The 21,666-nt window shown below is 41.0% G+C and overlaps 1 protein-coding gene across 3 annotated transcripts in view; it reads right to left on the bottom strand.

Moving 5' to 3' along the window:
• The window catches only part of UBE2D1 (ubiquitin conjugating enzyme E2 D1), a 37,242-nt gene extending 15,998 nt beyond the window's left edge, over positions 1 to 21,244 (bottom strand). The window contains exon 1 of one of the 3 annotated variants that reach the window (XM_045581862.1): positions 20,961 to 21,244. In XM_045581862.1, the coding sequence (XP_045437818.1) occupies positions 20,961 to 20,984 (24 nt within the window). In that variant the 5' untranslated portion in view covers positions 20,985 to 21,244. The remainder of the gene's footprint in view (positions 1 to 20,960) is intronic. The other 2 variants (XM_036438425.2, XM_036438426.2) reach the window with 2 other exon arrangements.
• Between the last annotated feature and the right edge of the window lie 422 nt (positions 21,245 to 21,666).

The following is a 21,666-nucleotide window of genomic DNA, read 5'->3' on the forward strand; positions in this document are numbered from 1 at the left end:
ATATCATCTAGTTTTTTTATTTGAAAAATACAAGTTACAGTAAAGTCCGCCCATTAAATTCCATAATATATAAACATATTATGAATACATAAGAAATAAATAAAACAATACACAGCAAATTATTAACAGCAGTTACCCCCTTGGAGTGGGTTGTCACTTTTAATTTATGTCTTCTATGTTGTTTCAGTTTTCTTACAATAAATGTTTAACATTTTAAAAAATAATAATTTTACTCAGGCCCTTATGCGTTTTAAAAGAGATGAAATGATACTGCTTTTTTAAAATCACATATATTATAAGCATCTTCTCTTTCATTAAAAAAATTGTGTAAGGCAAGGAAAGTCTAAGGAAAGGAATTGTTACAGATTAGAGTAGGGGTGTCGAACTCAATCAGAGAAGGGGCCAAAATCTAAAATCCAGCCTAAATCGCGGGCCGAATGGTTTACTGAACAGTCATAAACTGTCATTGTGATGGAAACGCAGCGGAGTGCAGTGATGACAGCGCGGTGCGGGCCACATTGCAAGGCCTGGCGGGACGGATTTGGCCCGCGGGCCTTGTGTTTGACACATGTGGATTAGAGGATACAGATACTAAAGAGACACAACTAAATCTAACTGGTGATCCCCAACTGGATTAGAGATAGGGTAAAACAACTAGTGAAACCTGAAATAGGTCTTAATTTATATCATTGTACAATATTACTTTCGTCATTTTGATAGCTGTACTATGGTTATACAAGTTACAGGATGTACCCTATATGCAAATATCAAGGGAAATTGGGTAAAGAATATATGTAAACTTTTTGTTATTTTTGCAAAACTAAAATTATCTCAAAATAAAAAATAATATAGCCCTAACTGGTTTGGCTCAATAGATAGAGTGTCAGCCTATAGACTCAAGGGTCCCAGGTTCAATTCTGGTCAAGGGCATGTATCTTGGTTGTGGGCACATACCCAGTAGGAAGTGTGGAGGAGGCAGCTGATCTATGATTCTCTCTCATAGATGTTTCTAACTCTCTATCTCTTTCCCTTTCTCTCTGTAAAAAAAAAAAAATCAATAAAATATATTTTAAAAAATAATAATGTAAAGCTTTATATATAGTTTAAAACAATTCATTGTTTTCTTTCCCCACCTTGCTTCTTTCCTTATATCTATTAATGGAATATTAATTTCCCACTCATCAGGCTCAAAATCTCAGGATTGGTTATTTTTATTTATTATTTTATTTATTGATTTTTAAGGAAAGGGGAGAAGGAGATGGAGAGAGACAAAAACACCAATTTGTTGTTCCACTTATTTATGCATTCACTGGTTCTTTTTTTTTTTTTTTTTAATACATTTTATTGATTTTGTACAGAGAGGAATGGAGAGAAATAGAGAGTTAGAAACATCGATGAGAGAGAGTCATCGATCAGCTGCCTCTTGCACACCCCCTACTGGGGATGTGCCCGCAACCAAGGTACATGCCTTGACCGGAATCGAACCCGGGACCCTTCAGTCCCCAAGCCGACGCTCTATCCATTGAGCCAAACCGGTCTCGGCCATTCACTGGTTCTTGTATGTGTCCAGCCTGGGGATCAAACCCCCAACCTTGGCATACCAAATAACACTCCAACCAACTGAATTACCCAGCTAGGGCAGCACTGTTTGGACTCTGCTCTTTCTGACTTTTTTTTTTTTTTTTTTTTAATATATTTTATTGATTTTTTACAGAGAGGAAGGGTGAGAGATAGAGAGCTAGAAATGTCCATGAAAGAGAAACAGCGACCAGTTGCCTCTTGCACACCCCCTACTGGGGATGTGCCCGCAACCGACATACATGCCCCTGGCCGGAATCGAACCTGGGACCTTTCAGTCTGCAGACCGACGTTCTACCGCTGAGCCAAACCGGTTTCGGCTCTTTCTGACTCTTATATAGTCAGATGAAGAGTACTACAATATATTCTACTTCAATATCCATTACATTACTTACCATCGTAAATTAATTATATTTCAACTAGAATTGCTTCCCAATTACTCTATGCATTATTTTCATGATAATCTTTTAAAAGCACAACTCTATTTATTCCATTCTTCTACTTAGAAATTTTCAGTGGCTCCTCACTGCATATTAAAGACCAAACTCAAACAACCTAAATCTTTTCATTATCTTGTCTCAACGTTACACTTTCAATTGGGTTCCCCCTCACAAACGTGCCCAGTAATTTTCCAAAGAACCCTCTTGGGTTTTCTAATACACTTTCAGTAGGTCTGGGAGATCAAAATTAATTTCATAATAAAACTAAGAGGTTATCTGCCTCTTTCACTCCCAATATCTCATGAATATACAGTGGCGTTTTCCAGTTTAATAACATGATATAGTAACACTGAATGCAAAAGCAGATGTGAGAATTCAACTGTCACTAAAAGCCTAACAATAATGAGATCTGAACAGGTATAAAACAATGCAACTCTACTTTTTTGTGGTTGTTTTGGAAAATATAGTTATTTTTAATAAAAATGTTATTTAGGTTAATATGTAATGGGGTTTATCATTATTTTTAAATTCTAAATATATTTAAATTTGTTTTTAGTTTTCATCTATAACAAAAATTAATGCTATAACCCATACAAACAAAAGTTCTTTGGGGCTCTTGATACTTTTAATATAAGGGGGGAGGGAGGGTTTCCCACAAACTAAAATGTTTGAGAACCTTTTTGTGAAGTCGTTTTAATCCCACATCTATGTCTCTCTCTCTCTCTCTCCCTCTCTCTCTCTCTCTCTCTCCCTCCCTCCCTCCCTCCCTCCCTCCCTCTCCCTCTCCCTCTCCCTCTCCAAATAAAAAAAAGTCTTAAAAATAAAAATACATGCTACTGCCACAACTCTTTTTCAATTTTATAGAATGTATGAGATTCTGTTAGAAATTTTTGTTTTGGTTTTTCCAGCTTAGAAAACCTCAAAATTCTAAATAGTCCGTCTTTATTGTTTACTTAGGATGCTGCTGACCTACTTTCAGGACACATCTTTGGGTTGCTTTTCTTAGAGGAGTCAGGGGTTTGTGCTGAGCTGACGGGCAATCCTCGGAGACAGAGCTCATTGGTGACACAGGGTGTTTTGTTGTAGTTCCATGCGCGGTTTGACCAGCTGCACTACCCATAGCAGAAGTTAATGAAGCACTTCCAGATCCCTTCTCACAGGGATCAGGATTCTGATTTATACTCTGGTCCCAACTCTACTCTCCCACATATTGCAGAGGTTTAATTTAATTGTATCCAATTATGATGCTAATAAACATTCTCACAAATCACTGGTCGGGCACATTTTGTTGATGATTAAACTGGGCATGAAATTCAAGGAGAAATGATTTGTGGGGAGGTTGGAGGGCATAACTCCTAAGATGTGATTTAAAAGATATAAGAAAGAGGCCCTCTGGATTCTTAGAAACTTAAAATAATTGTATCTCCAAGAAAATACATGTAAGAGAAGCTATAAACCTTAAGGGTCATCATTTGAATGTGTTCACTACAGTTTATTTTACTTTATTTTTTTAATATTTTATTGATTTTTTACAGAGAGGAATTGAGAGGGATAGAGAGTTAGAAACATCGATGAGAGAGAAACATCGATCAGCTGCCTCCTGCACACCCCCCACTGGGGATGTGCCTGCAACCAAAGTACATGCCCTTGACCAGAATCGAACCTGGGACCTTTCAGTCTGTAGGCTGACGCTCTATCCACTGAGCCAAACCGGTTTTGGCATGAATCTGTTCACTATAGTTTAGATACTCTAGGGAATCCAGGAAAGAAAGCTTCCCCTAGGATAGAAACTTGATGCAGTAAAAAACTGGTATAAATACCTTCACTGACACAAACTACCTTCTAAATAAAAAAAAATAAACACAAATACGAAACATTAAAAAGTAAAGTTATTAGATCTAGTCAATTCTGAAAAGTCACATGGAATGCCTCAGAATTAATTTCCTACTCTACCCTCACTACACAATACTGTCCTTAAATAAAAACAAGCTGTATTTGTTAACAGGTAAGTTGCTGGAGCACAGTAAAAGTTAATACATTTATTTTTGTATTTGCCAATTATTACAAACTAGAGGCCCGGTGCATGAAATTCATGCATGGGGGGAATGGGGATCCCTCAGCCCAACCTGCACCCTCTCCAATTCGGGAACCCTCAGGGGATGTCCTACTAAGCCACATTCTGGCCTCCCTCTGCAGGAGGTGACTGGGCTGATCAGGGGAAGGCGCCACCCCCATCACCCTGCAGCTGCCACTGCCGGCTGCTGCAGCCACCAAGGTGTTTTCATCAACATGTACTCTAGTGCCTTCATCACGAAAAAGTGACAACTTTGTTTAGGCATTTTCAAGATGTCTCTTTCATAGGATATGACATTTCGCCCTTTCTTTCTTTCTTTTTATCCTCACCTGAGGATATTTTTCCGTTGATTTTTAGAGAGAGTGGAAGAGAGAGGGGAAGACAGAGAGAAACATCAATGTGAGAGGGACACTTCAATTGGTTGCCTCCTGCATGAGCCCTGACCTGGGAACTGGCCAGGGAGGAGCCTGCATCCTAGGTACATGCCCTTGAACAGAATCAAACCCAGACCCTGCGGTCGGCAGGCTGAGGCTCTATCCACTGAGCCAAACTGGCTAGGGCAGGATATGATATTTCTTAGACCCTCCAGCAGTGGACCTTCGTTTTTTCCTCCAGGAGTGAGGTGGAAAAACCCTAGATCACCTTGGATTCTTATTACCCAAGTTACCAAGAACACTGTGAGAGGCAGCTTACAGGGAGCTTAGCCAATGAGCGGTCAGAAAAGGTGTTTCCTCTGCAGCTCATGCACAGAGGTGCGCGTCGCTGGTAGGCCCTGTTCTCTGCGGGCCTGCTCGCCGCCACAGCTTGCCTCACCACAGCCCCCTCCCGCCCACCTGCGTGAAGCCTCCTCCTAAGCGGTCATGATGTTACAGCGTCCCGGCTAATTTGCACGTTACCTCTTTATATACAGAGAGAATATTCGGGGCTGCTGCATTCTGTCACACAGGCTGTGTGCGCCAATTCTAAGGGGTGCCAGTCAAACAGTCCTCAGTGTGAGTGGGGCTCTCTGGGGCTCTAGAAAGCTCCATTACAGAGAACCACACCAAAAACGAAGTAGACAACATAACCTTTAAACCCATCCTAGGATAGCATCACTGTTTTGAATGAACACGTTAGTGTTTGACATCTGAGTGGGGAATAAGCACTTATTTTAACTTGATTTCATCAACGTGTTGAGAATGGCTAACGTGGAATTCAAAAATTAAAAGTGAAGACAATGACATTCTAGTGAAGGAAGAAGGAACATTTTTTCAGTACATGATGTTAGGACAACTGGGTATCCATATGGGAGGGGGAAATTGAACCTTAATCTCCCCCCCCCCCACCTCAAATCATACAAAAAAATCAATTCTAACTAGATTGTAGATTTAAATATAAAAGGTTAAAAAAAATAATGCTTTTAAAAGAAAACATCAAGTATCTTCATAACTTTTGGGAAGGCAGAGATTTCTTAAAGAGGACACAAAGAACACTAATCATGAGAGAAAAGTGGAAAATTTGGACTTAAGATTCAGAACATCTGTTCATTAAAAGACACATTTAAAGTGTGAAAAGGCAAGCCACAAAATAGGATGTATCTGACAAAAAGCAATTCCTGCAGATCAATTTTTAAAAAGTAGACTTGAGCAACAGGCCTTTTACAAAGGTGCCTGTCCAAACGGCCAATACACAGAGTGTGGCCAAAGTAGGCTTACAGTTGTTAACACTGAAAATAATACACAAATACATTGTTTTTGCACACTCTCAACTATAAACCTATTTTGGCCCCACCCAGTATATATTCGAAGTGGCTCAGCTTCATTAGCCATCAAAGAAATGCAAATTGAAACCAAAATGTTATGCCATCACATATCCAACAGAATTGCTAAAATGAAGACAGAAGATTTTTGCACAGCAACAAAAACTATCAACAAAATGAAAAGACAACTCACCAAATGGGAGAACATATTTGCCAATGATATATCTGATAAGGGGTTAATATCTAAAATTTATAAAGAACTTATACAACTCAACACCAAAAAAAGTCAATCCAATTAAACAATGAGCAAATGATCTGAACAGACACTGCTCCAAAGAGAACATGCAGATAGATGGCCAATAGACATATGAAAAGATGCTCAATGTCACTGACTGTCAGAGAAATGCAAATTAAAACCACAATATCACCGCACACCCGTCAGAATGGCTATTATTAATAAATCAAACAAGTGTTGGCGAGGATGTGCAGAAAAGGGAACCCTTGTGCACTGTTGGTAGGAAGGCAAATGGTACAGCCACTGTGAAAAACAGTATAGAGTTACCACAAAAAAAACATTAAAACTGGAACTGCCCTATGACCTAGTAATTCCACCTCTGGGAATATATCTGAAGAAACAAAAAACACTAATTCAAAAAAATGTGACCCTGTGTTCATTGCAGCGTTATTTACAATATTTGGAAGCAGCCCAAGTACTTATTAGTACAGAATGGGATACTACTCGGCCATAAAAAGTAAGAAAATCTTACCATCTGTGACAGCATGGATGGACCTGGAGTGTATTATGCTAAGTGAAATAAGCCAGTCGGAGAAAGACAAGTGCCATATGATTTCACTTATACGTGGAATCTAATGAACAAACAAATGAAATAGAACAGACTGATAGATACAGAAAACAGACTGACAGCTGTCAAAGGATGGGAAGCTGGGTGAAAAAGATGAATGGGTGGATAGAGCGTCGGCCTGCGGACTGAAAGGTCCCAGGTTCGATTCCGGTCAAGGGGCATGTACCTTGGTTGTGGGCACATCCCCAGTAGTGGGTGTGCAAGAGGCAGCTGATTGATGTTTCTCTCTCATCGATGTTTCTAACTCTCTATCCTTCTCTCTTCCTCTCTGTAAAAACTCAATAAAATATACTTAAAAAAAAAAAAAGAGAAGAAAAAGGTGAATGGTTTATTAAAAAAAAAAAAAAAGAAAGAAAAGAAAAAAAAAACATATAGACACAGACTACAGTTTGGTGATTGCAAGAAGGGGGTAGAGGTAGATAGAAGAGGACAAAGGGGTATAAATGGTGACTGAAGGAGACTTGCCTTTGGGTGGTGAACACCATACAACATACAGATGATAAATTATAGAACTGAAACACCTGAAACCTATGTAATTCTATTAACCAATGTCACCCCAATAAATTAAATTTAAATAAAAAGAAAGAAGAAAGAACAAATTTGGTAAAGATGTAAAGCAACTGGAACTCTCACATGCTGCTTGTGGAAGAGGAAAAGTTTGACAGTTAACACTAAATGTGAACATAGGGATATGCCATGACCCAGAATTCTGCAGCCAGGTACATACTTAAAAGAAATATATAGAAGTCATACACTGTAAAAGGTGGCTATCAAGTAATTAAACTAGTTATAAATCCATATAGGAAAAGGACTTGTTATAGTAAACAAGTCCTTTTCCTATATACATACATTGTGTATATGTATATCTGTTTTATTTCTAGTGACTTTTAAAATCTAAAATTGAAATACATAGTTGATCCAATTTCTTCTTTGAGATAAACTTAAAATCAACCAACATGGATCAAGCAATAATTATCATCAGCACTAATGGGTTTGGCTCAGTGGGTAGAGCGTCGGCCTGCGGATTGAAAGGTCCCAGGGTTGATTCTGGTCAAGGGCATGTACCTTGGTTGCGGGCACATCCCCAGTAGGAGGTGTGCAGGAGGCGGCTGATCGATGTTTCTAACTCTCTATCCCTGTCTCTTCCTCTCTGTAATAATTATCATCAAAGTGGAGAAAGTAAGCTCCAGACAAAAGCAATTTGCTATTCTAATGCGATTTACACTCAAATAAAATGAAATACTAATTAGGGCATTTAAATTTTAAAAAATATATATGATGTAGTAATTAAAAATAAGATTATAAGTGATTGTCCCTGAATTAAAAATAGTACCATAAAAGCACTGTCAGTCCACAAAAATGTGTACTTAATGGTCTATTCTAGTGCAGATTTCTATAACCAACTAAAAACACAAAGAAAAGTACTGAAAGGTCTGAAACAGAATTTTAAATTGGTACAGATGGCATGTTTATAACACCCCCCACAATATGCTGAGTGTTCTCCATAAAACCAACCTAGACACAGTCCCTGCCTCTGGGGACTTAAAAATCTAAAAGTAGATGAGGCAGTCTAATTCAAAGAAAGTAAACAAATAGAAGGAAACAAAGAAGGGAATGTCAGAGAAGAGAGGCCTGCATTAATCTCTCAGCTCCCAGAAGGGTAGCTAGCAGTCCAATCTGAACAGTGGAGAATGGAAGCTAACAAGTCCGAGCTGCCTTATTTACCATCAGACTTAGTATGACACCATCTAGTAAATATTCTCTAAAAAACTATGCTGACCACACTGAAAATGCTTTGTTGTTCTGTAGCGCCAGCACTCAGAAGGCCTAAATCTCTGCAGTAGGTGGACTATATATACCCCACTGGGTGTGCGGGAAGGACGCTCAACGGCCCACGCAGAGCGGATGATTTACGGCCCATCATCTAAATTACTGAATCCAAAGCACATGAAGGCATTATTCCAAAAATCCTGGCTCAACAGGCAATTAATTAATGTGACACAAACCGTCAAAACTCCTAAGACAAGGCAGTGATTCTTACTGGACTGCATTTTTTGATGTGTCTCAATGGGACATATGAGCTATATTTGGTTGTCTGTAAATAAACATTTCATGGGCTTACAGCTCGGACTCTGATCTCCTTATCCACTTGACTAGAACTATTTAAATAGAAAGATGTCCAACAATTGCCTGAAATTGTCTCCAAACACAGACCCTCTTTAAGCCCGTGAATTAAAGAACGTCTTTATTTTAAACCATGTAGATTCTTCCCGGAAGACTTCAAAATGCTGACGACGTCCAATTTATTAAGTTATAGGAACCAAACTCACTTTAACAAGCCGGGTCCTGGCAGCTTCACTGCCTCTTCGCACCAAATATCTCTGGAAAAGACTGTCTATTAAAAATAATAATAATGATGATGATGCGGCCAAATTCCACACAAAAGAAAGAAGATGAAGGAAGCAACAATGCTGTTGACTTTGCACATCAAAGTAACATCTATTGAATCTGAACCATAAAGAGCACAATTAGAACAATGGTTTGAGGTTAGGATTGGGGACACATCTTCCCAAAGCCTCAGACCTATAGCCACTCTCCCCCTGGTGCTCTCCTGGCAGCCACAGTGACTTTCAACTTCCCCAAGTACTATCTTGCCTGTAATTTATTTTTATTGATTTCAGAGAGAGAGGGAGAGATAGACAGAAACAAAAGATGATGCCCCCAAGTGGGGATAAAGTCCACAGCCCGGGCATGGCCCTTGACTGAAATCGAACTTGGGACCTTTCAGTCAGCAGGCCAACACTCTACCCACTAAGCCAAACCAGCTAGGGTTTGCCTGTAATTTAAAACATGGCTTCCTTTTTAAAGAGAAGATTCTCAATTATCTCTTTTTATATATAATACTAGAAGCCCAGTGCACAACACTTGTGCATTGGGTGGGGGTTCCTCAGCCTGACCTGTGCCCGCCCTCCTTAGCGCTGCTGCGGAGATGGGAGAGGCTCCTGCCACCACCACTGTGCTTGCCAGCTGTGAGCCTGGCTCTGGCTGAGTAGTCCCTCCCTGTTACAGTGCACTGACCACCATGGGGCATCTCCTGCATTGAGCATCTGCCCCCTGGTGGTCAGCGAGTGTCATAGCGACCGGTCATTCCACTGGTCGATTTGCATATTAGCCTTTTATTATATAGGGTTTTCATCACAGAAATCACATAAAAATGTACCTTATACAAATCCAGGGTATTACAAGAAAAACTGTATTTGAGTCTACTTTATTAAGTATTCTAGTAAAAATGCACTTGATCCAGTAACCCCTTGCCTTGCAAACTGCGACTCGTGAGCCACATGCAGCTCTTTGGCCCCTTGAGTGTAGCTCTTCCACACAATACCACGGCTTGGGTGAGTCTATTTTGAAGAAGTAGCGTTAGAAGAAGTTTAAAAATATCTGGCTCTCAAAAGAAATTTCAATTGTTGTACTGTTGATATTTGGCTCTGCTGACTAATGAGTTTGCCGACCGCTGCAGTAACCCAAACTCTAAACCGTGGACTTACCATCTGATTCCTTCTTCCTGTCTGGTCCCACCTTGCCTTCCCTTCTCCTCACATTAATCAGTAACCAGGTGTTCAGATTCTCCTTCCATCCAGATCCCTCCCTCACTCTGAAAGGGTCTCAGGAGTAAGCGCATCACATAGAAAAATCAAGGCCCACTATGAACCTGGAGGTCACGGTTCAATTCCCGGTCAGGGCACAGGCCTAGGTTGCGGGATGGATCCTCGATGTGGGGCATGCAGGAGGCAGCCAACTGGGTTCTCTGTCATCATTGATGTTTCTCTCTCTGCCTCTCCCTTCCTCTCTGAAATCAGTAAAAATATATATTTTTTAAAGTAAAGTTTTAAAAAAATTGAGGTCCAAAGGGCAGAAGGGTCTGGGAAAAGCCAGAGGAGACACATTTCAGGCGAAGACAAGACAAAGGTTCAAACCAGAGAGACACTATTACAGTGTCAGGACAGACTAGGTAGTAGGACAAAGCGTCCGAAGAGACTGCCCAGACCACTGAGCCTAGAGACTTGACCTAAAGTCAAGGATTGGGTGGGTCAGGCCAATTCAAAAAGGCTAGGTGGAATACACTATTCTTTTTCTCACATTCCCCTCTTTCCAAATACCCTCTGCCACCATCCTACTCACACCCTCTTTAAGTCTCACTGAGCAAATACAATAACATCTTCATTGACCTTTTGTCCTCTTATATCTCTACCAACAACACACTGCAGTCAAAATCATCTTCTTAAAGTACCATGTCAAAAACTTCCAATGTTTCTCTTAAAAAACAAAAAACAAACAAAAAAAACATTGAGTAGCCCTGATCAGTTTGGCTCAGTAGATAGAGTATCAGATTGCGGACTGAAGGGTCCCAGGTTCGATTTCGGTCAAGAGCATGTACCTTGGTTGTAGGTACATTCCCAGTAGGGGGTGTGCAAGAGGCAGCTGATAGATGTTTCTAGCTCTATATCCCTCCCCCTTCCTCTCTGTAAAGAAAAAAAAAAAGTCAGTAAAAAATATATATTTAAAAATAAACACACACACACACACACACACACACACAGATATCCTCCTATCCTATATAATAAAAGGCTAATATGCAAATTATCTCCATGGGCGTGAGTTTGACCAGGAGTTAGACATGTGCTGACCACTAGGGGGTAGTGTGGAACATGACGGGCCTGGGCAATGAGGTGCTCGCAGCAGGCATCAGTGGAGGTACTCATGTCCCATCTTTAACATCATTTCCTTAAGTTAGTTTTCCTTGACCCCCTTCAAAGGGTCTCTGCTATATTACCATAAGTACTACGATATACTTCCCTTTTCATGGCATTTATCAAATTCATAATCACAAATAGCAAGAATGCATACCTTCACTGTGATTAAGAATGTTACTTCCTTATTCAAAAACCTTCTACTGGCTTCCCCAAACTTCTGCACTAAGTTCACATTTCTCAGCATGGATCTTTCAAGGCCTTCCAGGATATAAACCTTTATGGCCTACTATTCCCAAAAGCAGGATTATCTGTTTCTTCCCAAATAAACCACATACTCTCTAGTGCCTTCATTTCTGTAGCTTTCTCTATGCACCCGGCTGTCCTGTCTTTAAAATTGTTACCCTTCTTCCAAACCCACATCCAATTCCATCTTCTCCATAGAATTTTTCCTTATTTCCCCCAAATAATTTTGTCTCTCCCACCTTTGACTTCCTTCCTGCTCAAATATGTTGTATTTTCCTTCTGGCACTTCCCTAAAGCTACATAGTTGTTAGGGATTCTATTCTTAACCTTTTTTCTATTTCTTAGGTAATGCTGGTTATGCTATACCTTGCTTTTCTATATATCTCATTTCATTCTGTATATGCCTTATATACAAAAAGTGCCCCCTAAATGTATTAACTTGTATGACAGCTGCCTAAATATATGTATAAAACAATCTTTCAAGTACAAAGGACACCTGTGAAACAGATGGAAGCTAAATGGAATTAGAAAAGGATGTAATCTGTACAAAAAAAAACAAAACAGAAATGTACCTTATTTGCATCACAAATCATTGCTCTTTAATCAGAGAGTAATACATCGTTACGGGCTCATTAATCTTATACATTAAGAAGTCAACATTTATTTCAATTCTGACATCTCAAAGTAAATAAAATTTTAACTCAAGTTTCCTATAGCAGCAGACACAGTGCCAAATATTTACTTTGTGATCAGTTTTGCTTTTTGGCTGAACAAAAACAAATAGCAAATAACATTATCTAGGGGTGTCTAAAATTATAACCCATACAAATTATCTAGTTCATCGAATTTCTAGATCAAGAAAATAAAGACAATGGGTTTCTTGACCAAGGTCACAAAGCTAAAGCTAGGACAAAGGCCAGGACCATCTGACTGGCGCTGCAGCACTGCTCCCACCCAGACAATAGTCACCTGAAGGCTGTGAAAACTGGAGCACACACTCTCAATCCCCATTAGAGACCACAGTGCACCAGCACTGAATTACGGTCATTTGCACATTTTCAGCTGCATTCAAGAAAAGCAAAAATGTGATGAGTGAAGGAATGAAAAGAAATTCTTTTTATCTTTCCCAGGAGCCTTATAACCTTGTAAAGGGTTAGAAATGAACACTACTTCCTAAGTTTCTGAGGAGAGTGCATATGTTCAAAGACCTCAGAGAGGCAAGAAAAACATATTACATAAAACTTTTCAAAATACGTAATAGAATTTTGACTTATAATAGGACATGCAACATACAATGTTTTGAATGAAATATTATCAAAAGTTACTATTTATTTCATAGTAACCAAGAAAGGTGGTGCTTCAGAGAAAAAAAGAGAAAAGAAAATGAAAGGAAAAAAAGCTAGCAGGCTATTTCTTAAAACCTACTTAAAACACAAACACACCTGCCAATATTTATAAGTATCACTTCTTATAGCTCTAGTACTAATAACTGGCATATAATGGTCATTTATAAGCATAATAAATTAATCAATCCCTCTTAGTATTACCCAGTACTATTCTTGAGTTCTATAGTTTTATATCAGTGACTATAAACTACTGCTATATGTAGTAGAAAGGAATTGGCATTGACAGCTTGTATTGAACAAAAATGTTTCTAAGACTAGAACATTTTACATTAAGTGGATGTATCTATGTAAGCATATATGTGTAAGTGTGTAAAATACGTTCATTTCCTCTCTATATATACATATATGTATAAATATATGGAATGTGTTTTGACAATATTGATTTTAAATAAGGAACTTATGTATGGAACAGTGATTTTCAAACTTTTTCCTTGTAGCAATTCATAATAAGAAAAACATACATCACGTCTTAGTACATCTACCACATACACAAACACAGAGACTTACATACAAAATTAAAGTTTCAAGAAATAACACCACCCTTACTACACCCAAAGCACTACTATTTCCCATTCCATTTTTTTAAAACGCTGTTGCGATCCATTGAACCGATTTTGTCACCCTGTTCTGACAGCTCATAAAAGTGCAAAAAAGACACTGGGAAGGTGTAAACCTTAGTATGGCCTTCATTCCTCTGGAATAACCTAGCCCCTATAGGCAACAACCAGAAACTGGCAAGACGAAGTTAGAAATTATCGCATATTGCTCATTCAAAAGCTATGGTGAGCACCTGAAGGGCACTATTATTAAGTAAAAAATACAGACCATATTCTGGGCCACAAAACAAGTCTCAGACATTTAAAAGGAGTAAAATGATAACAGATCTTCTCTGGTAACAGGAGAATGAAATTAAAAATCAATAACAGAAAGCTACCTGTAAAATCCTACATACTTGGAAAATAAATAATATACTTCTAAATAACTCAAGGGCTGAACAAGAAATCAAAAGGGAAATAGAAAGTACTTTTAACTAAATAAAAACGAAAATACAACACATTAAAATTTGAGGAGAGCAAAATCACAGGCAGAGTGTTACTGGTTTAGAGAAGAATGACCAGCCACCAGGTCTGCTTGGTTCCTTCTAGCACAATCCAAACTGTTCACATAGGGAGGGTGGCCATGGAGTGAAAACCATGATTATTATTACTGAAGGTTAAGATGGAAAAACCAGCCCTAGCCAGTTTGGCTCAGCGGATAGAGCATCAGCCTGCAGACCAAAGGGTCCCGGGTTCAATTCCCGTCAAGGGCTTGTCCCCTGGTTGCAGGCTCCTCCCCAGCTACGGCTCTGGTCAGGGCTCCTACAGGAGGCAACCAGTCGATATGTTTCTCGCAGTCTTCCTCTCTCTCTTCCACTCTCCCTAAAATCAATGGAAAAATATCCTCAGGTGAGGATTAACAAAAAAAAAAAAAAAAGGAAGATGAAAAACCAGTCCTCTACCTCACCTCTGTTGGAAAGGGTTTCCTAACTCTGAATGGAGACTAGGACTCCAATAAGCAATCTGGTGTCCCTGAAGGAGGAGAGAGCCACACAAACAGGATAATCTGATGAGATAACCATGGGGGAAACATCTGGAAAGAGGCAAGACCGGAAGCTACAGAGTGTGGTGGTGAGCTGATGGGCAGCACTGCTCTGCAGGCTTCAGGATGGTGGCCTCCCCCCATACTGAGGACAACTCCTGGAACACAGTGCCTCTTCCTGCTGTCCACTGGAAGCTTGTAACTGAGAATTCATAGAGTCACCCCAGAACCAATTTAAATACAGGAAAACCTCAGCCTCTCAGAGGCCAGCTAGACTAACACAGGCCAGGAAGAGAACCTGTTTTGCCCTCAGGCAGATGTTCTGAGATGGCCAGAGGACACCCCCACCCCCCCAACCCCCAACCTTGCAAATCTGGGTTCTATTATATATCCTAGTACTTTTATTCCAGCACCACAGGGGTAAGAGAAAGGACAATATCTTCAATACCTGCTTTTTAATTAAATAAAATATCAGTTCATCCACTGTTTAAAAAGGTGCCAGGGGATAAGAGGTGTAGACAACCATTAACTCGGTTTGATGGAAAGTAGCAGGCTTACGATTTTGATTAGTTTGGCATTCATTAAATATGTTTTCTCTGTGTGTTTTTTTGTGATTTTTTTTTCAAGGAACTAAAGTGAGTAAGGATGCTACTCTGCTCTTCTGGAGGCAATCCCACACCCTGCTAGGTTTGGTTTTTCTAATATGTGCTTGGCTTCCTAAAACAAGCATACAACCACCTTATTTAGATCTGTGCTATTTACTTCCACAGAGAAGAAACCTCAGAACTTCTTAACTATTAATAGGCTATCTCGTCCTTTTACACCTTTTTTATGTCAAAGAAAAATACATGGTACCGGGGGAGGGGGACGAAAGACTGAGTTTAATTGCAAAGGTTTAAATGCAGAAAAAGTCACATGGTGGCTTTTTAGAAAAAGAACACTTCCTTCTCACCCCTTTTTTTTTAATCTACCAAGAAACATAAATACTACGTTACTCCTTTAAAAAATATCTTCTGGAGGTTATATCCTTCTTTATTGAAAGACTCTAGAGTCTTAGATTTAACCTTGTAATCTGAAAGTCTAACATACATGTGCAATCTAAACAGCTGACTGCTACTCAAAAGCCACCTTAGGAACTAAACAGCTATATAAATTCACAGTCCCCTCAAACGAAAATCCCACAGAAAATGATGCTTTTGGCAGAATACCATTTCTAAGTCCTTTTGGAGGAGAAAAATTGTAAGTGATGGAACCAAGTGAACAAAGTTATATTATTTATTCACCATGCGAAAAGATCCAGTGTACATTACGTCAGAACAGAGATTTACAATGTGTAATCAACATACTGAGTGATGAGCCAGTGAGAATGATTAAATATGCCATGGTCTTAATTATCATACCACTTTACATCTGAATAGAACAATTTGCAAAGCCCTTACATCCATAAACTCATTTGACTCTGTATGTCCTTCAATTTAAATACAACAGAAATAAGTCCGTCTGAGTAAGAGAACTTATGTACTGAAATGTTTACGAGCATGGAATATAAAGTCAATTGCCTGGTTTGGAATCCTAGCATTGCTGCGATTCTGAGTGCATTACTCAACATCTCAGTTTCATCATCTATAAAATGGGGGTAATAATCATTTCTACCTCTTGGACCCTCTTAGGATTAAACCAATTAACATACGTCAAGCACATGAAACAGTGTCTAGCACAGAGTAACCATTATGTATTATACAGTGTAATTGTACTTATCAGCAGCATCATTGTATGAACAAGGAAACAAGCCAGTAAAGTCACAGAGCCAGGAATAGAAACCAGATCTTCTTCTATTTGAAGCTCCATCCAGAGAGAGCTGGGTTTGTTGTTGTTTTTAAGTATCCTAAGGTTTTTCTACACTGATATTAACAGTTTAATGTGGAATTATACAAATCAAAACAATTCAGCAGCTCAAAACATGTATAAAATTGTATTATAACCTATGTTTATGCATATTTTAAGTTAGATTAATTATTTTAAAAAACAAATATTTCATTTGGGGGACAAAACTGTACATTAAGGAACAGTTAGTTATGTGATGCTCCATTTGCAGAACAAAACTTTTGCTTCACTTTTCAAAAGACAGGCCAAAAAGGCAATAGTCTATCATATCATATCTTGTTCATTAACTCAACTTCTTTAGCAAATAAAAAATAATCTAGAAGGAAATACAATTAACCCTTGAACAATGCAAGGGTTAGGAGCACCAAACCCTGGGCATCTGAAAATCAGATGCACACGTGAGTTTTGACTTTTCCAAAACTTAGGCTGTCCCTCAGTTTCCACAAGGGACTGATTCTGGAACCCCCACAATACCAAAATCCAATGATGCTCAAGTCTCCTGTATAAAATGGCATACAGTCAGCCCTGCACATCCACGAACCCCTAACTGTGGATCAAAACCATTGGGGGGGGAGGGGGAAATCCCGCATATAAGTGGACCTGCACAATTCAAGCTCATGTTGTTCGAGGGTCAATTACAATATATGCTAGGACGATCATAATGTCTGTACTATGCTTTCCTTGCCCCCACCCCCCTTTTCTGGTTTTCAAAACATTAAGTATTGTGATGCAAATGATTTTTAAAATGATTTCCAAAAGAATTATCAAGATTTTAAAATAGCATTTATAGAACAAACACTTAGAAATTAATTCCAGAAAATTATAGATGGCCAGCTGAAACTGCCTCTTTTTTCAGACATGTTCTAGGTATCTTTCCTCAGACTTTGAACTTTTTTTTCCTTTAGGGATTTAGGTGACTGTGATAACACTGAATCTAAAAATAGGGCATGGGTGTGTAAATTTATAAGCTGACATGCAAAACTGGCACTAGATAGTCCAATTACAGCATTAAATCACTTAGCATATACTCTAGTACAAAAATGTACTTTAAGCATTGATACCCACATGCCTTGTAGATACTGGATATGCAATTTTAATTCAAGCATATTTAATATTTGCTTGTGAGGAGCTATGAAGTCATAAACATTTTAACATTTTGAAATATGTCAAATCACTCCTTAAGAGATTAACTTGGACACAGCACTCCTCCACTCCAGGCCTTTGAATAATGTGGGTAGACTAGCACATCACGGGTTCTCAATGTTCTTTCTCCCCAACCCATCTGAGGGATGCAACTTATCTCCACTGAGGGGACAGCCTGAAAATGTCTCACAAGTGATCATGATACACCACCCTAGAAGCTGTGCCCCTTGTCCTGCCATGCCCTCCACTCCACTCCCTTCCACTCTACCCACCCCTGCAAAGTTCTCTGAGGTTGTGCACAGCTCCAATGACTGCCACTTTATGTACAGAAAAATCATGCTATGAAGGGAGTACCCAGAAGATTGTCAGCTGGTTTCTCAACAGAAACTACGCAGGCCAGATTGGAGTGGCAAGAAATATTAAAAGTGATGAACAGCAAGAAACTACAACCAAGATTAATCTACCCAGCAAAGCTATCATTTAGAATTGAAGGTCAGATAAAGAGCTTCACAGATAAGAAAAAGCTAAAGGAGTTCACCACCACCAAACCAGTATTATATGAAATGCTGAAAGGTATTCTTTAAGAGGAAGAAGAAAAAGGTAAAAGATAAAAATTATGAACAAATACATATCTACCAACAAGTGAATCTAAAAATCAAGTGGATAAATAAATAAATAAATATCAAGTGAATTAAAAAATATGATGAACAGAATAAACTGGTAAATATAATAGAATCAGGGGCAATTCTCAGGGGTGAAGGGGTGTAGGGGGTTCGAGAAGAGACTGGACAAAAATTGTACACCTATGGATGAGGACAGTGGAGGGGGTGGGGAGGTAAGGGCAGAGGGTGGGGTAGGTACCAGTGGAGGGGAGCTGGGGGGGAGAGGGAGAGAAAGAGGAACAATTGTAATAATCTGAACAATAAAGATTTATTAAATTAAAAATAAAATCACGCCATGACCTGGGATGTATCTGAAGATGTTACTTTAAAACTCTTATAAAGAAGCACTAAATGTTACCATGCATCTTCTTTTGTGGGAACACGCAAGGCTCAAACAAAGATCTGTATGTATACTGATGATATCAAGGAGGGCTTCATAACAGTACAAATGGCCAACAACACACCTGCCCTGGAGCTGGCTTATCAAGGAGGGGGTAAAGGAAGAGGGAAAGTAGGGAATCAAACAAAATAACACCCCTGACAGTGTGAGAAAATGGTGGCGATTTGTGCAAGTCAAGTTTTCTGATAACAGAAAAGGAATGTCAAAATACAACACCTAGAGATGTGATGTTATATGATCCCCAATTTCTTCTTCCAGATATCAATTTTTGCAGGACTGACATCAATTCTAAGTGATTTTTTTTAATCAGTCACTAATAATAACCAATAGCTATACAAATATGGCTTGGGCATACGCTATATTCTAAATATAAGTCAAACACACTGGCTCAGCATGATTAACAACTAGTCTGTATGGTATTTACAAACAGTGTCCTTCTTCTTGGAAGGTCTTCCTACTGTGGACAAAATCCATACTATTTAAAAGCTATTGTGTGTGCAAAGTCTTTAGAAAAAAACTATCATATGTAGGAAAAAAGGAAATGGAATTTTACAACTTTTGGGGGGGGAAAATGTGTGTTGCTTCAGTGTCAGCCAATATGACGTCATCATTAATAAGTATAGAAGGCACGGCAAAGATTCCGGCTGGGGCTTCGAAATTACAATTAATTATATGGGGGGAAAATGTGTAACTGCATCATCTACAAACCAGAAAACATATTAGTCAATACATGCTGATTATTAGCTGTGTTTTATGGTAAGAGGATCTTTAAATGGCACAAAAAAATAACACTGATCCACAGGTCTGAACAGCAACTGAAACTGACTAGGTCTGAACGTTGCAGTCCTCTGTACCAGAAGATGCCACCAGTGGAGACTGAAAATAGAATGTACACATCCCTGTTCAAGGCTCTATTGATTCGAGCCTGAAAAAGTTGATGAAATTTTTTCAGTGGGCACCACTTGCTTCTGACCCACTTTACAAAGCATGCTGTCCATTGTTGGCTTAACTCGCTGAACACAATTAAAAAAAAAACAAAAAACACAAAAAACAGTTCTCAACCTTCTCCACAGGAACGGGAACTATGAACTGTAAAACCCAAAACTTGTGTTAGGGAACAGCCCAATAACTCAACCAGAAATAAAACTGAAGAGAAAGAAAATGCCCCGACCCCAATTTTGCAAGATGTTCACCTTGGAAACGGTGGCAATAAATATTGTGCGAGAGGACAATCCTGGAGCTGGAAGTGGATAAATGTTTCTTGAACGAATATGGACATTTCTTCCTCATTCTGCACCCATGTGTCAAAGCATCCAACACGTTCATGTGTGCCCGTTTCTGTTGTGTCTTGAACTTTATATATAAGTTGTATCATGGGGGGGGGGGGGGGGGGTTGGTAAGAAACCAGTTTGGCTTGCCTCACCATGAATCACAGCCAGGAGGTCATCTTGTGTACCAGCAGCAACTCTGTTTTCACTACAGCTATGTGACCTAAAGTGGCAGCAGGAGAGGCACCAAAATAGAAGGAGCAGGAGGCTTCTCCTCCTGGCTGCTCGGCCCCAAATGGGCTTTTCCAGCCCATTCTGGTTTCTGAGCGAGAGCCAACCGCCAAGGAGAGAGAGAGAGAGAGAGAGAGAGAACAAACCCGGCAGGCAGCTCCGAGGGAGCAGGCTGCAGGCCCACCGCCGCGCACCTTCCCCGCCCGCCCCGGGAGCCCGGGGAAGAAGCAGGAGCAGGAGGAGCACGGGCTGGAGACACAGCGAGGAGGCACAGGGTGACAAGGGCCCACACTAGCCCCGTGTGGGGCAAAGATCCAGCCGTGACCGTGCAGCACGGATTTCGGGGAGATCTGGGGACGGAGGAGGATCTGCCTCCCCACGGGGGACGCGGAGAGCGCAGGTCCGGCGCGAGCACAGCGGGTCCCCTGCCTCCTGGCACCTCCTCCAGCGCCCGGGATCCTGCTCCGGCCACCGGCCACCGGGATCGGGACCAGGACCTGCCCCTGCGCCCGCCTCACCTGTCCGGCGCCCGCTGGCCCGGCCCGCATCCCCCGCCGCGGGTACCGCCCCTGCCCCCTCTCCATCCCGCGCGCTCCCGGTGGGTGCGCCGCCGCCGGAGACCACCGCCCGCCCGGCTCCGGGAGGGAAGAAGGGGCCGCCGCCCGCCCCGCTGCCCCGGGCCTGCGCCCAGCACTCACTTTCTGAATCCGCTTCAGCGCCATGGGTCAGGGAGGACGACGGGGACACCGGCCGACGGGGGGCGGCTGCGGGGCTCGGGGGGCGTCGGTCGTGGCGGGCGCGGCTCGCGGGCTCCTGGGCTGGCTCGGCGCGGTGGGTCCCCGGCTGGATCGCCGATCGCTGGCTGGCTGGCTGGCTGGCTGGCTCGCTCCGGGCGCCCGTGCCAGTTCCGTGTGCGCCCGAGCGCGAGGGTGCGCGAGTGTGCGGGCGGGGACGCCGGCGAGGCTCTTTTGTTTCCGCTTTTGCTTCTGGGAAGGAGGCTCGGCGCGCCCCGCCCGCGCCCCGCCCCGCCCCGCATGGCACGCTGGGAAGTGTAGTCCCAGCCCCGCCCCGCCCCGCCTGGCACGCTGGGAGGTGTAGTTCCAGCTCAGCCCAGGGCGGGGGCCGGTGACTCACTGCTGACCTCCGCCCCGCAGCCCGGCCGCCGCCGCCGCTGCGGGCCGGAGCTGGTCTCTGCAGGCGAATTTGGATCCAGATGCTGCACACGGCGGCGTACCCAATCTGTAAAATGGGGGTCATACATGAGCTCATAAAGCGCTCCCAGGAATGTGTCATGGGCTGCGGCTGGTCTTGTTATTTTATTATATTTTTTTAAATATATTTTATTGATTTTTTACAGAGAAGAAGGGAGATGGACAGAAACATGGATGAGAGAGAAACATCAAT

This window comes from Pipistrellus kuhlii, unplaced genomic scaffold, assembly GCF_014108245.1.
Source record: "Pipistrellus kuhlii isolate mPipKuh1 unplaced genomic scaffold, mPipKuh1.p scaffold_m20_p_15, whole genome shotgun sequence".
Lineage (NCBI taxonomy): Eukaryota > Metazoa > Chordata > Mammalia > Chiroptera > Vespertilionidae > Pipistrellus > Pipistrellus kuhlii.